Here is a 22,635-nt window from a genome sequence, read left to right as displayed (position 1 = left end):
GTTAACTCTGCTTCTCTCCCCACAGATGCTGCCTGACCTGCTGAGTATTTCCAGCATTTCTTGCTTTTATTTCAGATTTCCAGCATCTGCAGTATTTTGCTTTTATTAAAATAAACCTTACTAACAACAAATACTCGCCAACTACTCACTTGTTAAAATACTCACCAGCGACTTACTTATTAAAATACTCACCAGCTATTTACTTGTTTTAAAGTTGTACCTTCCTTGATTACACAGATAAGTAGACCTTCCTACTGGTAACAGACCTTACTAATGCTAATAAAGCTTTCCAATTCTAATAAACCTTACTATTATTAGCAAAACTTACAAATACTGATAAACTCTAATAATACTTAATACAGTTTAAGCATTAGTTGGTCGAATTTGAGCGAATACCACTCCCTGCTGGTCTCTGTCTCTTTCACTCTGTTTTACAAATTATAAAATTTGCTTTAGTTTTTAGTTTGTATAATACAGAATCGATCAATTTTTATTTTATAATTGATTGATTGAGATCAAGATAAATTAAAAACTTACCTGTATACTCACCCCGGACAACTTTCTGTTCTCCTGCTCTCTCTGTCGACTGCGACGTCACTCTGATGTCACTTTTCGCTTTTTTTCCCCCTCCTCTGCTCCCGCCGTGCACTCTCTTTCTCTTCTCTTTCTCTCTCTCTCTGGTCTCCGACTCTCCTTTTGGTGCACTTTTTAAAGCTCTGCTGCCACCGTGCTCTCTCTCTCTCTCTCTCTCTCTGATCTCGACGAAGGTTCACCAGACTTGTTCCCGAGATGGCGGGACTGTCCTATGAAGGGAGATTGGGGAAGCTGGGCCTGTATTTTCTAGAGTTTCGAAGAATGAGAGGTAATCTCATTGAAACCTACAACATACTTAAAGGGATAGACAGGGTAGATGCAGCTAAGATGTTTCCCCTGGTTGGAGAATCTAGAACCAGGGGACACAATTTCAAAATAAGGGGGAAGCCACTTAGGACAGAGATGAGGAGAAATTTCTTTACTCAGAGGGTTGTGAATCTTTGGAATTCTCTACCCCAGAGGGCTGTGGAAGCTCAGTCATTGAGTCTGTTTAAAGCAGAGATTGTCGGATTTCTAAATACAAATGACATAAGGGGATATGAGGATAGTGTGGGAAAAGTGCATTGAGGTGGATGATCAGCCATGATCATATTGAATGGCGGGGCAGGCTCGATGGGCTGAATGGTCTACTCCTGCTCCTATGTTCCTATGTTCTGAACTAAGAATGTACAATATAATCAGGTTCTAAGAGGTCGTTTTCAGGACAGGATTAGAAGCTGATGGACAATGTTTAATGGAGTCATTACAGTCATACAGTCATCTGTAATGACAGATGTGATGTGTTCTCGGCCGGGGCCAGATCGTCAGAAGGCGGATTGAATCCAAAAATGCCATTAAGAAAGGTATCAGAAATGTTCCGATAATGAGGTACTAACCGTGAAAAAGGACTTTGTACAAAGACTAGAAAACGGAGCGCAGAGTAACTAAAGAGAATGGCATCTTTTAATTAACGTACTTAGGATGAATTAAAATAATCTGAAATCATTGACATGTTATCACGTTAGCAAGATGTGGCTAAGACTATAAACGGTACAGCACATAAATGCTCAAAATACTTGACTGATACGAATTTGAGATGGTGTCGGGGCAAGAGACCCACCCTGCTCCCAATGGGAACGAGTAATTTCAGTTCTACTGTATCCATTACCTTAGTTGGTAAGATTCTTAACAATCTGACTAGTTAACGGTTCTTTGTCCTGCAGTAATCATTTATTTATCATAACCATTTTGGTGTAATCTCCTATTGAATGTCTTACAAAATGTACTCCTAAAACAAAAGTTCTCCAATGAAAGGAAAAAGATTGCGGGGGAGAATTCTGATTTATTCCACCAGATGGCAGCAGATCCGCAGGAATCATCCAGAAGCATCTGTCCGGAAAAGCTGGTCTCTGCCAGCCCAGTATTATACAGGTCACACAGAGTCAGCTATTAGCTGCTGAGCCAAGGTTCCTGGAGATAGTTTCACTCACTGGCAGATCTGGGACTTGACTTCGTGGTTTCAAATCTTACTGTGTTCCTAGAACCCTCTTGGATTAAATTGTTGAGTTCACCTGCCCTCTGGGGAGCGGATTCTCCAGCCTGTCTCCATCCCACTCGATGGTCCCTCGGTAACAAAATACAGATTCCGGTCGGACCTACAAATTCAAACACCCATTCTGTTAATGCGGTCACAATCAGGTTTAAGATGATCTGGTTAGAAGTGTGAACTCCATTCACATCATCTTTTCACCCATGGGTCAGTCTCAAATTAGTTTAGTTTAGAGAGACAGCACTGAAACAGGCCCTTCGGCCCACCGAGTCTGTGCCGACCATCAACCACCCATCCATACTAATTCCATATTCCTACCACATCCCCACCTGTCCCTATATTTCCCTACCTATACTAGGGGCAATTTTTAACGGCCAATTTACCTATCAACCTGCAAGTTTTTGGCATGTGGGAGGAAACCAAAGCACCCGGACGAAACCCACGCAGACACAGGGAGAACTTGCAAACTCCACACAGGCAGTACCCAGAATTGAACCCGGGTCGCTGGAGCCGTGAGGCTGCGGTGCTAACCACTGCACCACTGTGCAATAGACACAATCTCTCTTTATTTTGCACTAGGCCGTGTATTAATTATTACAGAATTAGACCATGTCTCTGGTTATATTACACTAGACCTGTCTCAGTTAAACTTCACTAGAATATGTTTTTTCATTCGGTCTTGGGATGTGGGCATCGCTGGCCAGGCCAGCATTTATTACTCATCTCTAAGTGCTCTTCAGAAGGTGGTGGTGAGCTGCCGTCTTGAATCGCTGCAGTCCATTGTGGGGTAGGTGCACCCACGGTGCTATTAGGAAGGGAGCTCCAGGATTGTTTTTGACCCAGTGACAGTGAAGGAACAGCGAGATAGTTCCAAGTCAGGATGGTGTGTGACTTGGAGGGAACTGCAGGTGGTGGTGTTCCCATGCATCTGCTTCCCTTGTCCTTCTAGGTGGTAGCGGTCGCGGGTTTGGAAGGTGCTGTCTAAGGAACCTTGGTGCGACGCTGCAGTGCATCTTGTAGATGGTACACACTGCTGCCACTGTGCGTCGGTGGTGGAGAGAGCGAATGTTTGTGAATGGGGTGCCAATCAAGTGGGCTGCTTTGACCTGGATGGTGTCGAGCTTCCTGAGGGTTTGTTGAAGTTGCACCCAACCAGAAAGCTGCACCCACTCCTGACTTGAGCCTTGTAGATGGTGGGCAGGCTTTGGAGAGTCAGGAGGTGAGTTATTCGCCACAGGATCCCTCGCCTCTGACATGCTCTTGCAATCACGGTATTTATATGGCTACTCCAGTTCAGCTTCTGGTCAATGGTAACCCACACGATGTTGATAGTGGTGGATTCAGCGATTGTAATGTCATTGAATGTCAATGTCAAGGGGAGATGGTTATATTTGCTCAGGGGGAAGAGTTCAATATGAGGGCGACGGCCTGACTTGGATAGCCACTGTCAAAATTTGAACTTGGCTTCCTATTTGTGTGACGTAAGGTCGGCCATGATTGTGTGACGTACCTTGGTCCTGAATTCCCCTTTTGTCCTTCACTGCCCTTTCCTTGCCTGCCTGAAATATTGAACAGCCCTGCTCCCATATTCCCTGTCAGTTTCCCGGAGCCATTTCACATGGTTTATTTGATCAGAGTATATTGCTGGGTCAGAGACAGTTTATACACAATGAACAGCTTTCATACGATCGTGACTGCGATCCTTAAAACAGGCCCACGCATTGAGTTCTCCCAACATCCATTTTACTTCGGAGTGTCTCTTCATTCTTTGTCACTGCAACTGGAAACTCTGAATATTACAGACCTGGAAACCAATCATTACTGAATTAAAACATCGTTTTAAATACAAACCACAGAAGGGGAGGATGCAGGAAGCATGTGTTTAAATGACAGGGAGAGTTTATTCTTTGTGTCTATTGTGTATTTCTGCCTGGATATTGACAATGTCACTGGACTGTCTCAGTTGCTGGACTGAGGGAAGCTGCCGGGTCTGAGGCTCCGTCCTTCAGATCAGACGTTTAACCGAGGCCCCGCCAGCCCGTTCAGGGAGATGTTAAAGAATCCCCGGCACTATTGGAACAAGAGCGGGGAGGGGGGATTCTCCCGGTGTCCTGGGCCCACATTCCACCCTCAACAAACACCACCCAATAAAAACACATGGAGCGACCTCCCAGCTCATTACTGTGGGGGAAAGGAGGGCGGCAGCCTCTACTGACAGAACAACTCCCCCAGCCCCACCCCCTGTACATCAGACTAATGTGGGAGGGGATTTCACATCGGCCTCACAGACCCAATGAAACGACAGAAAACTGCAGGTTCCCTCTTTAAACCTGTCGCTTATTCACACAACACACAGTCAGAGACCCAGGAACCGTGCGGCCCATCAATCATCTCCGGGACACTGTCCTCTGCAAATCAACTCGACCCCCTGAAGTATTTCAGTCCAGCTCTGAGGTCCAGTCTCCCAGAGCAGTCCAGGGCTGCAGTCTCCAGCTCCCCGTCATATAAACCATCAGCTCCAGGCAGCAAAACGATGGGAATCCTCCTTGTTTTCACCCTGTGTGTCTGTTTACCCCGTGAGTACCAATCAAACAAACCGACATTGTGTGGATTTAATATAAAGCTGCCCGAGTCCATCCCAATTACAGACACTGTCTCGGGTTTGAGCCTCGTTGTGTGTTTCGGCTCTGCTGGCCCATTAAACTCTCTCTGTTTAATTTCCAGGCTCTTTCAGTCAGTCAGTGACACAGACCCCGGGAGCGGTGAGCAGGAAGGAGTGTCAGTCTCTCACCATCACCTGTGTTTACAATGGTGGTTATTGGGATTATACTTTCCGAAATGGACATTTCTTCAGACAAACCCAGACCGGGACAGAGTGGGAGCGGATCTCTGGTGGAGGCCGATTTGATGTGTCGGTGAATAAGGCAGAAAAGACTTTTTCTCTGCGAATTCGGGATGTGAGAGTTGAAGACACCGCCACCTATTACTGTAAAGCTGAATACTGGTACTGGAATACACAGTGATGGGCCTCGGCGTCCCACGGTACAAAAACTCTCACTGCAGATTATCACAGAAACAAATGAAAAAGCGGAGTTAATCTGCCGTTAACCCTCACAGTTCCACCTCGCACCGTCTCCCCCACAGTCTAGTTTATAATGAGATTGGATTATTGCCGTTAACATCCTGAGTTTTATAAATGCCGAGTGTGCGCGGATGGTGATGACATTCCCGGGATTGCTGTCAATGAATGGAGATTGGGAATGACTGATCCCAGTCACAAATCCCAAACACCACATGGGATCCTGATCTAACAGCTGGAACCGGGAACTGCAGTCCCCGCCGGTTAACTGATATCCCCACATCTCACCAAGTACCGGGGGATATTGTATTGACTTGAGACATTGTGTTAACTTGGGGAAAAGTCACAGTGAATGAGACCTGAACAAATACCTCTGTACAATTAAAATTGAAACTCCCCGGGTCCGGGCCCTGAATTGCCGGGTTGATATTATCATCGCTGGAATCTGGTTTAATTTTATTGCAATTTCCTCCTTTCTGTTATATTTGTCTGACATTTCCTCCGTTTATATGAAGCGCCCATCCTCAGCCCGTGTTCCTGGGCCATTTTACCAAGAGTTCAGAGTCTCATGAAGAATGGTTTGAACCGACAGGGACTGTGAAACATGGAATATTGTTTATTAATCTATAATCCCTGGAATAATTGGGCAGCGTCGACTATCTGGTGATGTGTGACCGGCAGATTGAGGTATCGGTAGTTCCTGTACCGGGGTGACTGAGAGCGGTGTCACTGTGTTCCGAGACTAGATACGTGGATGGATCCGGGACGGTGGTGACGGTCACAGCCGGTAAGTGACTGCAAACCCCGCCGTGTTACAGACTGTCCTGGTGAATGTTCACCCTCAGTTCATTATCGCGATCAATATCACCTCAATTCCTTGAAAATAAAACACAGCAGTTTCCTAATGGAGCTTTTCCATTGCAGTTTGAGGTTTAGGGCAGATTATGAACCGGGAGTAGGGTCCAGGTTTGCGTCTGGAGGGATGAAGTGAGATCCCCACGGAACAGACAGTCTACGGAGTGCTGACACCATCTGGACCATCATTAGTTTAACGTAGACTTTGGAGGATCTTCAAAACATCCCAAACTCTTTCTCAATCTGATCCACAGTTGGTTTAAATGACTCCGGCCTCCGCTCCCGCTGTTCACTGTGACTGAGGAAGCTGTATCTCCCTGACTCGGGAGAGGGTGACAGAGCTCTCTCTCTCTCTCTCTCTCGTGGACAGGATATTCCATTCCGGGCCGGGCAGCGTGAATGAGTAACCGGGAGAGTGAACCCAATACTACAGCGGCCCCTTCCATACCTGCAGCGTCCTGTTCGATACCGCCAGTTAAATAAATATATTCCCAAGGCTGATTTAGTAAGTCTGAAAAGATAAGTCAAGGCTGTAGCGCAGAGTAGCGATTTGTGTAAAATCCAGCAGGTTGAGTCAGCAAGTGATAAATGGTTTAATAACGGTAATAAGGCTTGAGCGATTAAGGGAAAGATAGTGGGGGGGAAAATGAAAGGTGCTATATCTGAATGCACGCTGCATTCGTAAGAAGACAGTTGAATTAATGACACAAATACGTATTTGATCTAGTAACCATTGCTGCGACATAGTTACAGGGTGACTGAAGTTGGGAACTAAATATACAAGGGTACATGACTTTTGGAAAAACTAGGCAAAATGAAAAAGGAAACGGACAAGGCCGGGTAATATAGGATGAGATAAAGGCAGTCGTGAGAAAGGATCTTAGACCAAAAAGTCAAGATCTAAAATTAGTATGGTGTGCAACGAAATAACAAAGTGCAGAAAAAACACTGCATTTAAAACAATCATATTGTTATACAGAGTTTAAATCAGCAAGTTAAAGGAGCATGTAACATGGTGAATGCAATAATCCCGGGAGAGTGTAATCTCTATAGAGAGTGGGCAAACCAAATTAACAAAAGTAGATTGGAGGATAAGATTCTGGTATGCATTGGAGATACCTACCGAGAACAATGTGTCGAGGAAACTAATTACGCAATTGACTATCTTAGATCTAATATTTTGTCACGAGATTGTATTAATTCATAATCCTAAAGTAACAGATTTTCTGGGAAAGAGTGATCATAACATGATAGATGTCATATTCAATTTGAGAGTAATATGGTTAAGCCCGAAACTAGGGTTTAAAGTTTTAAAAGGCCAATTAGAGAGGGATCAGGTGCGTGCAGGCTGAGCTAGGTTGAGAGTTTATATTCAAATATATGATGTTCAATAAGCAATGGCAAGCATTTAAATAAATAATTCCTAATACTCAATGAACATACATTGCCTTGAGGAACAGAAAACTCCACTGGCAAAGTGTTGTAGCTATGCATAGCCAGGGAAGTTAAGGATACTATAGCATTGAAATAAGAAGATAACAATATTGTCAGAGTAATAAGCCAGCGGATTGTGAGGGTTTTAAAAGGATGACAACAAAATAATAAAGAGGAGGCAAATAGAACATGAGAGTAAACTAGCAAGAAAAATGAAAACAGATTGTAAAAACCTTTGCAAGTATGTTAAAAGGAAGGGAGCAGTGAAAGTAAACGCATGGCATTAGAAGCAGAGATAAGCGAAGTTATAATTGGGAAGAAGGAACTAGCAGACAGTTTAAACAGATAGTTTGCGTCTGCTTTTACAGTTCCCGTTGCCGTCCAAGTCACACACCATCCTGACTTGGAACTATATCGCTGTTCCTTCACTGTCGCTGGGTCAAAATCCTGGAACTCCCTTCCTAACAGCACTGTGGGTGTACCTACCTCACATGGACTGCAGCAGTTCAAGAAGGCAGCTCACCACCACCTTCTCAAGGGCAGTTAGGGATGGGCAATGTCTGCTGGCCTGGCCAGTGACGCCCACATCCCATGAATGAATAAAAAAAGAACATAATGAAAACTGTGGAGAATCAAGTGTCTAATTAGAGAGAAGGAGTTAAAACAATTAATATGAATAAAGAAAAGATACTGGAAAAAATAGTGGGACTAAAATCTCACAGATCCCCTAGAACCGATTGCCTAGAACTTGGGTTTTAAAAGAGATAGTGGAATTATTGGTTTGATCTCAGAATTCTCTCGATTCTAAAACAGTACCAGTGGATTAGAAAATAGAAATGTAACCCGTTGATCCAGAAAGGAGCGACAGAGAACTATAGGCCAGCTAGCATCAGTAATAAACAAAATACTAGAATCTATTATTGGGAACACAATGATAGGGCAATCGGAAATTCGTAATACAATTAAGCAGAATCAACATAGCTTTATGAAAGAGAAATCATACTTGACAAATCTATTTTGTGGTTTCACTAAAGGGTAGTTAATAAGGAACCAGTGGATGCGGTATATTTGGATTTTCAGAAGGCATTCGATAAGGTGCCACACAGCAGGTCGGTACACAATATTTGGGAGTACTATATTAGCATGCATTTAACATTTGTTAAGTATCAGGAAACAGCGAGTAGGAATAAACAGATCATTTGTGGAATGGCAAGGTGTAACTAGAAGCGTCACAGTCCTCGAAGCTACAGAAGTCCAAATATGTGCAGTTCACTCAATGAAGGAATGACTCTTGATCACCTTCCTAGGTACTCGGTGAATTGCTCCTTCAGAGAACCAGCAGGGACACGACGGGCCGAATGGGCTCCTTCTGAGCTGTAACAAATCTATGATTCTATAGATGAGTCATTCATTTCCCTCGGCCTTTGACCCCTAGCTCCAGGCTCTCCACATCGGTCATATGGCCTACTATTTCTTATTGTTCTTATGTTGTGAACTTGTGTTCTTAATAACAGCACAGAACAATTCAGGAGGAAGTTCTTCATTCAGGGAGTGGTTCGAATGTGTAACTCGCAATCACGTCGAGTAGTTGAGACGAACAAAATCAATGCATTCAAGGGGAAGCTACAGTAACACTTGAGAGAGAAAACAATGGAATGACATCTTGACTGTGTGAGATATAGTAGCGTGTAAGGTGGCTCGTGTGGAGCATAAACACCGGCCTGAACCAGTTAGGCCGAATGGCCTGGTTCTGCTGTACATCTGTGATAGTTTATGTAATACATGTTGTTCATGTATGAGATAGGTTTGCAGGAATTCATCTGCATCCTTGGTTACTGTTAATTGAATTAACACGTGGCAGTGAACAAGTCAGGGCGAGGTACGAATGTTCTTACAAAAGGGGCACAGGAACAGCCGAGGGAACGAGTGCAGACAGGAAGAAAGTCCATTTACAACCAGTAAGAAATAATTCACCGAAAGGGAGACCTACTGGACTTCACCGGCCAGGTGGGATTCTGGAGACACTGATCTCAGGGCTGTTCAAATAAAATCCAAAGCCGGGAAGTGAGATTTACTGGAGGGACGGGCTGCGATTGAATTCCAGACTTTTTCCTCAACTTTGGATTTCTAATACACCTGAGAAAAGACATCAACAGCAATTCACACCTATCTGGAAAGATTGAACGGGCAGACGCTCTTATCTCTTGAAAAGAGAAAGTTGGGGCAGCACAGTGGCGCGTGGGTTTCCACTGGGTGCTCCGGTTTCCTCCCACAGCCAAAGACTTGCAGGTTGTTAGGTAAATTGGCCATTGTAAATTGCCCCTAGTGTAGGTAGGTTGTGGGGATGTGGTAGGGAATATGGGATTAATGTAGGATTAGTATAAATGGGTGGTTGTTGGTCGGCACAGACTCGGTGGGCCGAAGGGCCTGTTTCAGTGCTGTATCTCTAAATATAAATAAATAAATAAATAAACAACAAGGAGACCTGGTGGACTCAATTAAAATGCTAAAGTTGTTCCCTAGGGTACACGTGTAGAAAATGTTTTCACTTGTCCGCGAATCCAGAACAAAGAGCCATAAATATAAGATAGTCACCGACAGAACAAATAAAGACATTAGGAAGACTTTGTTTACACAGAGTGGAACTCGCTGCCACAGGGTGTAGTTGGAGAATATGTGATTGATGCACTTTAGGAAAGGCTTGAAAAATACCGAGGAGGAAAGGAATAAAGGGACAAAGAGGTCAGGATTGTAAGAGGTTATTACAGTGGGAAGTAGCTCGTGTGGTGTGTAAAATCCGGCTCTGCAGATTCTGCACAATATTAAACTTAGAGAGACTCCGCTTTGCGAACAGGGTAGATGTGAGCCAATGGGCTGAAGGAATTGAAATTGTCAGAGAGCCAGAAGTGCCAGTTTCCAGTGAGTAACAGTAAAACCATTGCGGAAACTGCACAGACTGAACCCAACTGACAACTGAGAGACTTTGGGACAAGTTCGCATGTTGCCAAGATCCAAAACCAGTCACAAAATGAACATTCCAGATGTCGAAATAAAATGCTGTGCCCATAGAAATCTGAGATTAAATTGAAATGGAACAAAACAGGCCCCTTGTTAGAGAAAAATAAACAAATAGATGTTGAGACAGGCAGGAGCTCCCTTGAAGGGTGAAACTGCAGTTAAACTCTGATCTTCAACACACAGATGTTAAGCGTCACTTGGCCCAATTGTGCTCATGAATCTCACTGCTTCCTGTTGGAACTTTCCATGCTCAGTTAAACATAACACAGCTGGGTTACACCTGGTCAAACATTGCGGGAAGGTGATTGGCTCCGGGAGCAGAATAGACCATTAAAATGTTTCTGTGGTATGTCTTTCACCAAGAAAATAGAAACAGAAATTTAATTGAAATTATAGAGTCGTGCAACGTAGAATGAAATCATTCCTTTCATCTTGTCTGTGCTGGTTCTGTGATAGAGCTATTCAGTTAGTTCCACTTGCTCTGCTCTTTCCCTAAAGACAATTCTTCCTTCTCCGTTATCTAACCAATTCCCTGTTGAAAGCTATTACTGAATCTTTTTCCACCGTCTTTTCAGGCAGTGCATTCCGGATCATAACAATTCGCTTTGTAAATAAATTTCTTCGCAGCTCCTAGTTTGTTCATTTCCCAATTAAAGTGAATAAAGTTCGAACGAGCTTCAAATAAAGAACAGCATTATCGCGGAATGCGGAGCTATGGCCGTGATTGACAGGTCTCCCAGGGTAAACAGCAGCTAAAGACATAATAATATCACATTTTCATCCTACAGATTCTAGTTCAATGGTGTCCCAGAATCCGCCTTTACAAACCTCTGCTGCCGGTGACACGGTTACTTTAAGCTGTGAATATTTTGGGTTCTGTCAGTACACAGTACACTGGTACCGTCAGTCCCCAGGGCAGGCTCCGAAATACCTACTTCAGAGACACACTTCAGGAGACCAGAATGAAGAAAACACAGCCGGGGGACGAATTTCTGCATCTATCGATCCTGCCGAGAAAATCAGCCGGTTAAACATCTCCAAACTACAACTGAGCGACTCAGCTGTGTATTACTGTGCACTGAGTCGGCGCACAGCACAGTGATACAGAACACGGAGAGAGCTGTACAAAAACCTGAACACGGTGGAGATTACAGACACACACTGATACAGAGCACGGGAAAAGTGTATACATATTCAATTTCAATTAATTTCAATAATTGTACCGTGCAGAAAATAAAACTTAACTAAACTGATCACGTTTGCACTTTCCTTTTCCTACTCACATCCCTCAAGCATTGCTCTTTTCTAATCTCCTATTCGATTCCTCCATAAAATTAATTCTTCATTTACTCCACATTTTCACTTCCTTCTGTGTACATCCTATGATTCTTTCCATAAAAATGCATCACTGTATAAGTTAAATTTATTGTCCACCGGTTTCCACAAGGACCAGTAAAGTTTCATTCTTTTTCTTTGTTTGAATCCATCTTTCCCGATTTCGTTGATGAACACGTCCTGCGCTTTCCTGAATTCATTCTCCAATCAGAGATTCTCCGCTCAACAGGGCATGCGCAGTCTTTCGGGCCCAGCAACCCGGATAGCACGTGGACAGCATGTACAGGGAGGTGGTGACACCGCAGGTAAAGACTGCTCAGACAGAAAGGCAATGGATGACCGCCAGGCAGAGTAGAAGAACTCGGCAGGTGCTGCAGGAGTCCCCTGGGTCCATCTCCCTTTCTAACAGATTTTCCACTTTGGATACTGTTGGGGGAGATCGCTTGTCAGGAAAATGCAGCAAGAGCCAAGTCTATGGCACCACGGGTGGCTCAGCTGCACAGGAGGGGAGGTAAAGGAGTGGAAGACCAATAGTGATAGGGGATTCTATCGTAAGGGGTACAGATAGGCGTTTCTGTGGCCACAAATGTGACTCCAGGATGGTATGTTGCCTCCCTGGTGCTAGGGCCAAGGAGGTCATGGAGTGGCTGCAGGACATTCTGAAGGGGAAGGGTGAACAGTCAGAGGTTGTGGTTCACATTGGTACCAGCGACACAAGTAGAAAGAGGGATGAGGTCTTGCAACAAGAATTTAGGGAGATACGTAGCAGATTAAAAAGCAGGAGCTCAAAGATTGTATTCTCTGGATTACTCCCCCTGCCACGTGCTAGTGATTATAGGAATAGGAGGATAGAGCAGATGAATACGTGGCTGAGGAGATGGTGCAGGAGGGAGGGCTTTAGTTTCCTCGATCACTGGGACCGTTTCTGGCAAAGGTGGGACCTGTACAAGTTGGACGGGTTGCACCTGAACCAGAATGGGACCAACATCCTTGCTGGGAGGTTTGCTAGTGCTGTTGGATGCGGGGTGGGGGTGGGGGTGGGGAAGTTAAACTAATTTGGCAGAGGGATGGGATACAGAGTGGAGGTACAGTAAGGGGTGATGCACAGTCAAATATAGAAGTAAAATAGAGTCAGTCTGGAAGGCAGAGCAAATATAGGCCTGTTAAGGCACAAGTGAAAAATGCAAGTCTGGATTGCATCTATTTTAATTCAAGGAGTTTCACTAGTAAAGCAGATGAATTGAGGGCATTGATTAGCACATGGGAATATGATATTATTGTTATCACAGAGACAAGGTTGAGGAAAGGGCAGGACTGGCAGCTCAATATTCCAGGGTATAGAATCCTCAGGCGTAAAAGGGGAAGGAATAGAAGAGGAGGTGGTATTGCACTGTTGATCAAGGAGTCAATTACTGCAGTAAGGAGGGATGATATCTCAGAAGGTTCTTCAAAGGAAGCCATATGGGTAGAACTTAAAAACAAAAAGGGGGAAATCACTTGGCTGGGAGTGTACTACAGGCCTCCAAACAGTCAGGGAGAGATAGTGGAGCAGAAATGTCGGCAAATCTCAGAGAGCTGTAAAATAATAGGGTAATAATAGTAGGGGATTTCAATTTCTCCAATATCAACTGGGATAGTCTTAGTACAAAAGGCTTAAATGGGGTGTAATTCCTAAAGTGCATTCGGGAGAGCTTGTTGAGCCAGCACGTAGAAAGTCCTACAAGAGAAGGGGCAGTACTGGACCTAACCCTAGGGAATGGGTGGCGCAGTGGTTAGCACTGCAGCCTCATAACTCCAGCAACCCGGGTTTAGTTCTGGGTATTGCCCTTGCAGAGTTCGTAAGTTCTCCCTGTGACCACGTGGGTTTCCACCGGGTGCTCCGGTTTTCTCCCACAGCCTAAGACTTGCAGGTTGATAGGTAAATTAGCCATTGTGAATTGCCCCTAGTGTAGGTAGGTGGTAGGAGAATGGTGAGGATGTGGTAGGGAATATGGGATTAATGTAAGATTAGTATAAATGGGTAGTTGTTGGTCGGCACAGATGGGCCGAAAGGCCTGATTCAGTGCTGTGTCTCTAAATAATTTTTTTTAAATAAATAAGAATGAAGCTGGACAAGTGGTAGAAGCATCAGTGGGGGAGCATTTCGGGCATAGTGACCATAACTCGGTAGGATTTAAGGTAGTTATGGAAAAGGACAAAGACGGACCGGAAATAAAGGTACTGAATTGGGGGAAGGCCGATTTCAATATGATAAAACAGGATCTGGCCAAAGTGGACTGGGAGCAGCTACTTGTAGGAAAGTCTACATCAGACCAGTGGGAGTTATTCAAAGAGGAAATAGTGAGAGTTTGAAGCCAAAATGTACCCGTTAAGGTGAAGGGTACGACCAACAAGTCCAGGGAAGCCTGGATGTCAAGGGATATAAAGGATTTGGGAAAAAAGGAGGCTTATGTCAGATTCAGAGCGCTGAAAACAGCAGAGGCCCCAGAGGAGTGTAGAAATTGTAGGGGAGTACTTTAAAAAGTAATTAGGAGAGCGAGGAGGGGACATGAAAAAACACTGGTGGGCAAGATAAAGGAAACTCCTAAGGCATTTTATAAGTATATTAAGGGCAAGAGGATAACCAGGGAAAGAGTAGGGCCCATTAGGGACCAAAGTGGCAATCTGTGTGTGGAGCTGGAGGATACAGGGAGGTTTTAAATGATTACTTTTCATCTATGTTCACTTTGGAGAAGGACGATGTAGGTGTAGAGATCAGGGAGGGGGATTGCGATATACTTGAATATATTAGTATTGAAAGGGAGGAGGTATCAGCAGTTTTAGTGGGCTCAAAAGTGGATAAATCCCCAGGCTCAGATTAGATGTATCCCAGGCTATTATGTGAGGCAAGGGAGGTGATCACAGGGGGCTCTGACACAAATTTTCAGATCCTCTCGGGTCACATGAGAAGTACCAGAGGACTGGAGGACAGTGAATGTGGTACCTTTATTCAAGAAGGGTAGCAGGGATAAACCAGGTAATGACAGGCCAGTGAGTCTAACATCAGTGGTTGGGAAACTATTGGAAAAAATTCTGAGGGGCAGAAGTAATCTCCACTTGGAGAGTCAGGGATTAATCAGGGATAGTCAGCATGGCTTTGTCAGGGAGAGATCGTGTCTAAGTAAATTGATTGTATTTTTCGAGGAGGTGACTAGATATGTAGATGAAGGTAAAGCAGTTGATGCAGTCTACATGGACTTCAGTAAGGCTATTGTTACGGTCTCGCATGGGAGATTGGTTAAGAAGGTAAGAGTCCATGGGATCCAGGGCAATTTGGCAAGTTGGATCCAAAATTGGCTTAGTGGCAGGAGGCAGAGGGTGATGGTCGAGAGTTGTTTCTGCGAGTGGAAGTCTGTGATCAGTGGTGTACCACAGGAATCGGTGCTGGGACCCTTGCTGTTTGTTGTGTACATTAATGATTTAGACGTGAATGTAGGGGGTATGTTCAGTAAGTTCGCAGATGACGTGAAAAGTGGTGGTGTCATAAATAGTGAGGAGGAAAGCCATAGATTACAAGACGATATCGATGGGCTGATAAGATGGGCGGAGCAGCGGCAAATGGAATTTAATCCTGAGAAGTGTGGAGTGATACATTTTGGGAGGACTAACAAGGCAAGGGAATATACATTGGATGGTCGGACCCTAGGAAGTACAAAGGGTCAGAGGGACCTTGGTGTACATGTCCATAGATTACTGAAGGCAGCAGCATAGGTTGATAAGGTGGTTAGGAAGGCATATGTGATACTTGCCTTTATTAGCCAAGGCATAGAATATAAGAGCTGAGAAGTTTTGATGGAGCTGTATAAAACGCTAGTTAGACCACAGCTGGAGCACTGTGTACTGTTCTGGGCACCACACTATAGGAAGGATGAGATTGCACTGGAGAGGGTGCAGAGTAAATGCACCAGGATGTTGCCTGGGCTGGAGCGTTTCAGCTATGAAGAGAGACTGAAAAGGCGAGGGTTGTTTCCTTGGAGCAGAGAAGGCTAAGGGGGGACATGATTGAGGTGTACAAAATTATGAGGGGCATTGATAGATTAGATAGGAAGAAACTTTTTCCTTAGCGGAGGGGTCAATAACCAGGGGGCATAGATTTGAGTTAAGGAGCAGGAGGTTTAGAGGGTTTTGAGGAACAAAGATTTCACCCAGAGGGTGGTTGGAATCTGGAACGAAGAGGTGGTAGAGGCAGGAACCATCACAACATTTAAGAAGTATTTAGATTAGCACCTGAAACCCATAGCATACAAGGCTACGGGCCAAGTGCTGGAAAATGGGACTAGAATAAGTAGGTGCTTGATGGCCGGCACAGACACGATGGACCGATGTATGCCTCGATGACTCTATGGCCCAGGCAGGTCCCGCCTGGGAGGAGGATAAAGTTCACAGACCTGAAACGTTAACTCAGTGTTTCTCTCCACAGATGCTGCCTGACTTGCTGAGTATTTCCAGCACTTTCTGTTTTTTTTACTCAGATTCACTGAGTATTCACAGATTAACTGAGATTCACTCAGTTACGACAGGACCATTGAGGGTTGAAGCTCCCACAATGCAGAGCGGCTAGGAAAGGCCCCATTCTGTGGTACGGGACCTCTGGGAGAATTTGCAGCACATGTGCATCACTCCAAAGCTTTAAGAACAACTATTTAAAATTTTCACTCGCACCCAACTTCCGCGCTTATCCTTTTACATTGAGGGTTTTTTTTTATGAAAACTGAAAGTGACTTTTCCATTCAGTAAAGGTATTTTATCGAAATAAACTGGTTATATTTGCTGTGTGTTCCACAACACAAAGATGGCCACCGGTTTGCCCTATCGTGGGCGACGTCACAATCCTTTCTACGTCACAGCGCCGCGATTGGCTGTTTCTCCCATTCATTCCGGGTCAAGGGGCGTCACTATCCTCAGCTCAGCGATAACGAGGTTCAGTTTGTGCATAACTGGGCCTCGTGACCCAGGACTGTAACCCTGGTGGCGGGAGTGAACTTTTGCCTTTTAAAGTGATCTCGCATCGTCTGAGCCACCCGAGCGCGGGGGAAATCAAAGACACGGTGAATGAGATTAGAGGGAGGGAGGCCTTAGATATGAGGCGGGAGGGGAGGGTTGGGGGGCTGGTGGTGGTCACTCGCGGACCCCTGAGCATTTTTAGGGAGATGGGGCAAAGAGAGAGGATCCCTGGGTGATGATCAGTGAGTTCAGTGAGAGGGTATCCGAGAGAATGGAGCAGGGAGAGAGGAACCCTGGGGTGATGTTCAGGGTGTTGTAGGAAATAATATCAGAGGGAATGGAGCAGAGCAGAGTGAAAGGTCGTCAGCGAAACAGGTGACAGATGGCCAGAGTTAATGGGGGCAACAGAAAAGATGGAGATAGAATGTTTGTGTTTAAAGCAGAAGTTCCGGGCAGAGTTACAACGTCAAATCCTTCCCAGGGACCCTTGATGTGTCAGATCAACCCCAGTCGATGGGAATAAAGCCCAGCGTTTGCGCTTTGTGGTGTGTCCCTGGGCCCCAGGTTTTGTGTGTGTTCGTGTCTCTGTGTCACATAGGCCCCAGGCTCCAGGAATCACTCCCAGGCTTTGCGCTTCCCGTTGTGTCTGCGTCCGACACCTAAACTGTGCTGTGCCTGCCTTGTGAATGGAAATTTAATCAGCAATGTGCTGTATTATATCAGACTGTGATTTTAAAAGCTAACATAAAGCGAGTTTAACAACTGAGCGTCGCACTGAGAACAGAATACACGCGGTCTCTGTACAACTGTACAATTCAAAACGAGTGTCAAATAATACCCAGAATCTTAGGCCGAACAAGAAACAACAGAATTTTTCTGGCATCTTTTTTTGTGATTTATGGGGTTAAGTCCATCAGGCCTTGTCCACCAAATTATTGCTCTTCCATCACTCAATTGGACCCTCTTAATACTGTTATCAAACAAACAGAAAAACCTTGATATCAGATTGACAATTTCAATTGATCCTAAGGATCCTCGGCCATTTTGCAGGAGAAAGCTCCAGAGAAGTGTGAAATGATACAACTTGGTAGGAAGAGTGAGACACTATGCTTTAAATGACAAAATTGTTTGTATATAAAACTTTGCAGATGGCAGGACAAGTTGAAAAGGCTGGTAAAACGCATACAGAATCCTTACCCTTATTATTGGAAACATAGAGAACAAAAAACAATGAAGGTATGCTAAACCTTTATCATGCGCTGGAGTATTGTGCTCAATTCTGGGCCCCACGCCGTTAGGTGTGCTGACTGCGAGAAGAGCTTTAGAAGCATCGACTATAGGAAGGATGTCAAGGCCTTAGAAAGGATGGAAACGGTATTTACTGGAATGGTGTCAGGAAAGAAGGGTTTCAGTGGAGGCACTGATGAAGGTAGTTTTGCTTTTTTTGGAGCAGAGAAGGTTAAGAGGAGTTTAGATGGAACCGTTCACCATTATGAACCGATTTGATAACGTATGTTAAAAAAGGAGAAACTGATTCCAGTGGCAAAAGGATTGATAACCAGAGAACACTGGTTTAACGTCATTAGCAAAAGAACAAGGGCGGACAAATCGATTCAGTTTTCATGCAGCAAGTCTATATGATCTGGAATGCACTGCCTGAAAGGATGGTGGAATCACATTCAGTATGAAAGGTGAATTGGATAAATACTCGTGGGGAAAATGCATTACCATGGGGATCTGGTCTAAATAGATATCTCTGTCAAAGAGCGGGCAAAGACATGATGAACCGAATGGTCTCGATCTGTGATGTATATTTCTCTACTTACATGATTTAGAGCATTCTTTGTATCAGAAAAGAAATCTTTCTGACTTCACTCTCCAGCGGCCCAGCTATAATTTTACGATTGTGCACCTTTGTTCTGCATTCTCCCACCAGTGGTAATGTTGTCTTTCTATCGACTCTGAATCTCCATTATATCACACCTCAACCTTCTAAACTCAATAGAATTCAATCCTGTAATTAGAATTAAGCCATGTAAGGTCAGATTCCAATTTGTCGTAATAAAATCGTCCTTTGCACTTGTTCTTGCTTTTCTAAAGCTCCTGTAACCATCTATGCGTCGGGAACAAAAGTGCTTCTCTGTTCCTTCACTCTTCAGTTCCTTCAGATATCACTGACTTGCACCACTCGTTTTGCAAACGTCCTAATCATTTACCTTCCTTGTTTATTCCACCAATAACAGTCCAGTTGTAAATAATATCCACCCAATAGTAGGGCCTAACATATATATTGTTGGCGCTATTATTGGTGGCTCCTGTGCAAACTCCTCGTGTCGATGTATGTTTTCGAAAGGCAGTTAGAAGCATCATTTCCTTCAATTTCTATTTTAATATTGTCTCAGATATTGACATTATTTCATTCCAATCACAGAGCTCACCAAACATTCCAGGCCAAAGACGCACCTCTTCCTCCCTCCAAGTGGCGCTCTGAGTGTGGGAGGAGACACAGCCGCAGTTTGCTTGGTGACGGATTTCTATCCACCAGAAATTAACATATCCATGAAGGCTTCGTCCACCGCAATCGGGAAGTTGATTTCACCCCCGCTGTATATGGGAAACGGCAGATTCACAGCGGCTGTTTGTCTACCGATAGATCGATGGAGACACGGAGATGTGATTGATTGCAAAGTTGATCACGTCACGGCGCCAGACGAGATAATCCTGCAAACAGTTTATGGAAAAGATGAGTTTCCGCGTTTTATGGATCTCATGAACCATTGGTGTGCGCTTGAAACACCACGTAGGTAGCAGCCTGGCACAGTGGGCAGCTCTGGTGCTTGTCGGTCAGACGTTTGTAAGTTCGAGACCCACTCCAGTGACTTAATCACATGAGCCAGGTGAAGATCTCAATGCATCACTGATAGAGTGCTCCCTTGTCGGCCATGTCATGTTTTGAGGCGGCACAGTGGTTACCACTGCAGCCTCACAGCTCCAGCGACCCGGGTTCGATTCTGGGTACTGCCTGTGCGGACTTTGCAAGTTCTCCCTGTGACCGCGTGGGTTTTCGCCGGCTGCTCCGGTTTCCTCCCACAGCCAAAGACTTGCAGGTTGGTAGGTAAATTGGCCGTTATAAAAATTGCTCCTAGTTTTGGTAGGTGGTAGGGGAATTGAGGGAAGGTGGAGATGTGGGATTAATGTAGGATTAGTATAAATGGATGGCTGATGGTCGGCACAGACTCAGTGGGCCGAAGGGCCTGTTTCAGTGCTGTATCTCTAATTTAAAAAATTCAGTTGAGGCATTAAACTGATACTCCATCTGTGCTCTTAGTTGCAAGGAAATGCTGCCACCTCTGGTGCAAAGAACTCCAGTGAGTTCTCCCTCGTGTTCTGGGGGATATTCATCTCTCAAAAATCATTATAATGCAGGTGATCTGGGCATTGGTGTTTGTGGGATCTTGTTCTGTGCACATTATAATAGTGACTACAAACGTCAGTCAATGACTATAAGGCACTTTGGATCATCATGAAAGGCGTTAAATGAATTTCACTATCGGCCTTGACCAAAGGGCTATAAAGGAAAGAATGAAGTGTTTATACAGCGTGTTAACTTTTCAAATGAATTCGCTGCTGTTTTGAAGGCAACTGTTGCAGCCTGTGTTTCACACTTCAGGATCCACAAATGGCGGGTTACTTGCATAATCCGTTGACCTGTCTTCATTGCATTGAGTGAGGTGTCCATGCAGGTCAGGAAAGCGGGGCAACTCCCGACTCCTCGAGATACTTCTTTCTCCCCACCTGAGGAGACTGGTTTAAACTTACCAAAAGGTAACAGCAGGGATGATACAGCACTTGGCCCCGTTCTGCACCGATGTGTCAGCCTAGGTTATATACTGGAACCTGGGACTAGAGAGAAAAACATTGAAGAACATCCAGGTGACACAGTAGCTCTTGCGAATGTTGATATTTTCTTTGATTTCGCAGTGAATGTTCTATGCATTTCTGTTTAGGAACTGAGGTGTGGAACTGTCCAGAGAAGATCCCTGGGCATGGAGCCTTCGATTGACGAACCGAGAGGATGCGACAAACTGTGGGTGAGTTTAGGTGTTGCTTTCGGTGTAAACATCATACATTTTCTGATTGAATGTTTGGCCTCAGGGGTAAAAACGGGCCCTTAGCCTGTTGAGCTACAGACTGGAGAACCTGTCTGCTCGTTACGTGCTGCAGTTGCAGAATTTCCTTTTTCACTATATCGAATAAGAGGATCCAAGATTTCAATCCAAAGATTTCAGCATAAAATCTCGGCTGACATTTCAGGGAAAACTGCACTGTCGTAGGTTCATTCTCCGGATGAGAAGTTAAACCGAGGCCTTTGTCTGACCTTCCAGATGGACATAAAACATCCAATGGCATTGTTTTGAAGAACATGAGAATTCTCTCTGGTGTCGTGGGCCAATATTGAGCCCTGAACCATACTTAAAATCAGAATATCTGTTCATTGTCACATTGCTGTTTGTTGGATCCTGTTATGTGCGTAATTGGCTGGTGTGTTTCCCTACAGTAATGTATTCCAATGTTGGACGGAAAGATATAACGTGCTTTGGGACATCCTGAACTCATGAAAGGTGCTTTCTAAAGTAGCGCAGTTAAAATTGTAAATGCAATATTCAGTAGGATGGAACATCCATGGAGCAGTTCATAATATCCTTTAATAAAGACTGAGAGACGATTGTTGTGTTGGCGACGGCGGGAGCAATTTGCTTCTGGACCAAATAAACGCGTCATTTTAGAAACTTTGGAAAATGTCCCTACGGAAAAAACCCCAGAAAATATCTACACCAGCGTCGCATTGTCCTTATTTACTGATGAAATCGCTTTCTTTCAGCTATCTACTTTTATTTATTTATTTATTTATTTATCTTCCTGCATTGCAATAATCTGAGAATGCTAAGGAGTTTATATATCCTCATTTCCTTCTCTCCAAGTCTCGCCAAGAACTTAATGGAACATGTTTTGCGAATTACCTATCTGTAAACTCAAACAGAATATATGGATTTTGTATATATTGTATTATGTATTCTATATGTATATATTATATGGTTGGATGGATGGATGGATGGATGGATGGATGGATGGATGGATGGATGGATGGATGGATGGAAGGAAGGAAGGAAGGAACGAAGGAAGGAACGAAGGAACGAAGGAAGGAAGGCAGAAAGGAAGGAAATGCATGTAAGCACAAAGTACACACAGCCGGACACACAACACAGCCGGACACATATACAAACACAGACACACATTAAATGATGTGCATACCCTCTCAGACACACAGAGATGCACGCACAGAAATAACCGACACCCACACCACACTGACACGTACACAGGTAGCAGTAACACACGCACAAAGACATACAAAACAGAGACGCATGCATGTAAATATAGACTATTGTGCGAAATCTTTTGAAATAACGTATTGCATTGATACGTTGCAAATACGATATTTGGTAAGGTTTTTTTTATTCTAGTTCTCACTGTTCTCTCTCCTGTGGGGCAGGTTTCAGTGAAATGGGTTTGCCCCTGCTCTTCATCAGACTGCTCTTGGTCAATGTGATCATGACTGCGCGTGTGTGGCACTTAAGGTTAAATTGTTTGTAATGTATAGATAAGCACATCAGCAGATAGCTAATATCGTATGAGGCACTTGTAAATGATTTCACACACAAAGCAATTCGACATCAGCTGACCGTGGTATCCGAGGATTTGAAAATAAACTTTCACTGGCAACACTCTTCAAGTGGGAATTGGAAATCTA

General features: G+C 44.3%; 1 gene segment (V, D, J or C); it reads left to right on the top strand.

Moving 5' to 3' along the window:
• The first annotated feature begins 4,960 nt into the window (after nucleotides 1-4,960).
• Nucleotides 4,961-11,632, top strand: LOC137348621 (Ig heavy chain V region 102-like). The segment is given in 3 exon segments: nucleotides 4,961-5,037; nucleotides 5,921-5,988; nucleotides 11,297-11,632. Coding segments are annotated over 3 exon segments (459 nt in total).
• Nucleotides 11,633-22,635: the final 11,003 nt, after the last annotated feature.

Source organism: Heterodontus francisci, chromosome 34, assembly GCF_036365525.1.
Source record: "Heterodontus francisci isolate sHetFra1 chromosome 34, sHetFra1.hap1, whole genome shotgun sequence".
NCBI lineage: Eukaryota > Metazoa > Chordata > Chondrichthyes > Heterodontiformes > Heterodontidae > Heterodontus > Heterodontus francisci.
The sequence above is the reverse complement of the archived record's forward strand: the minus strand, read 5'-3'. Positions and strand labels throughout refer to the sequence as shown.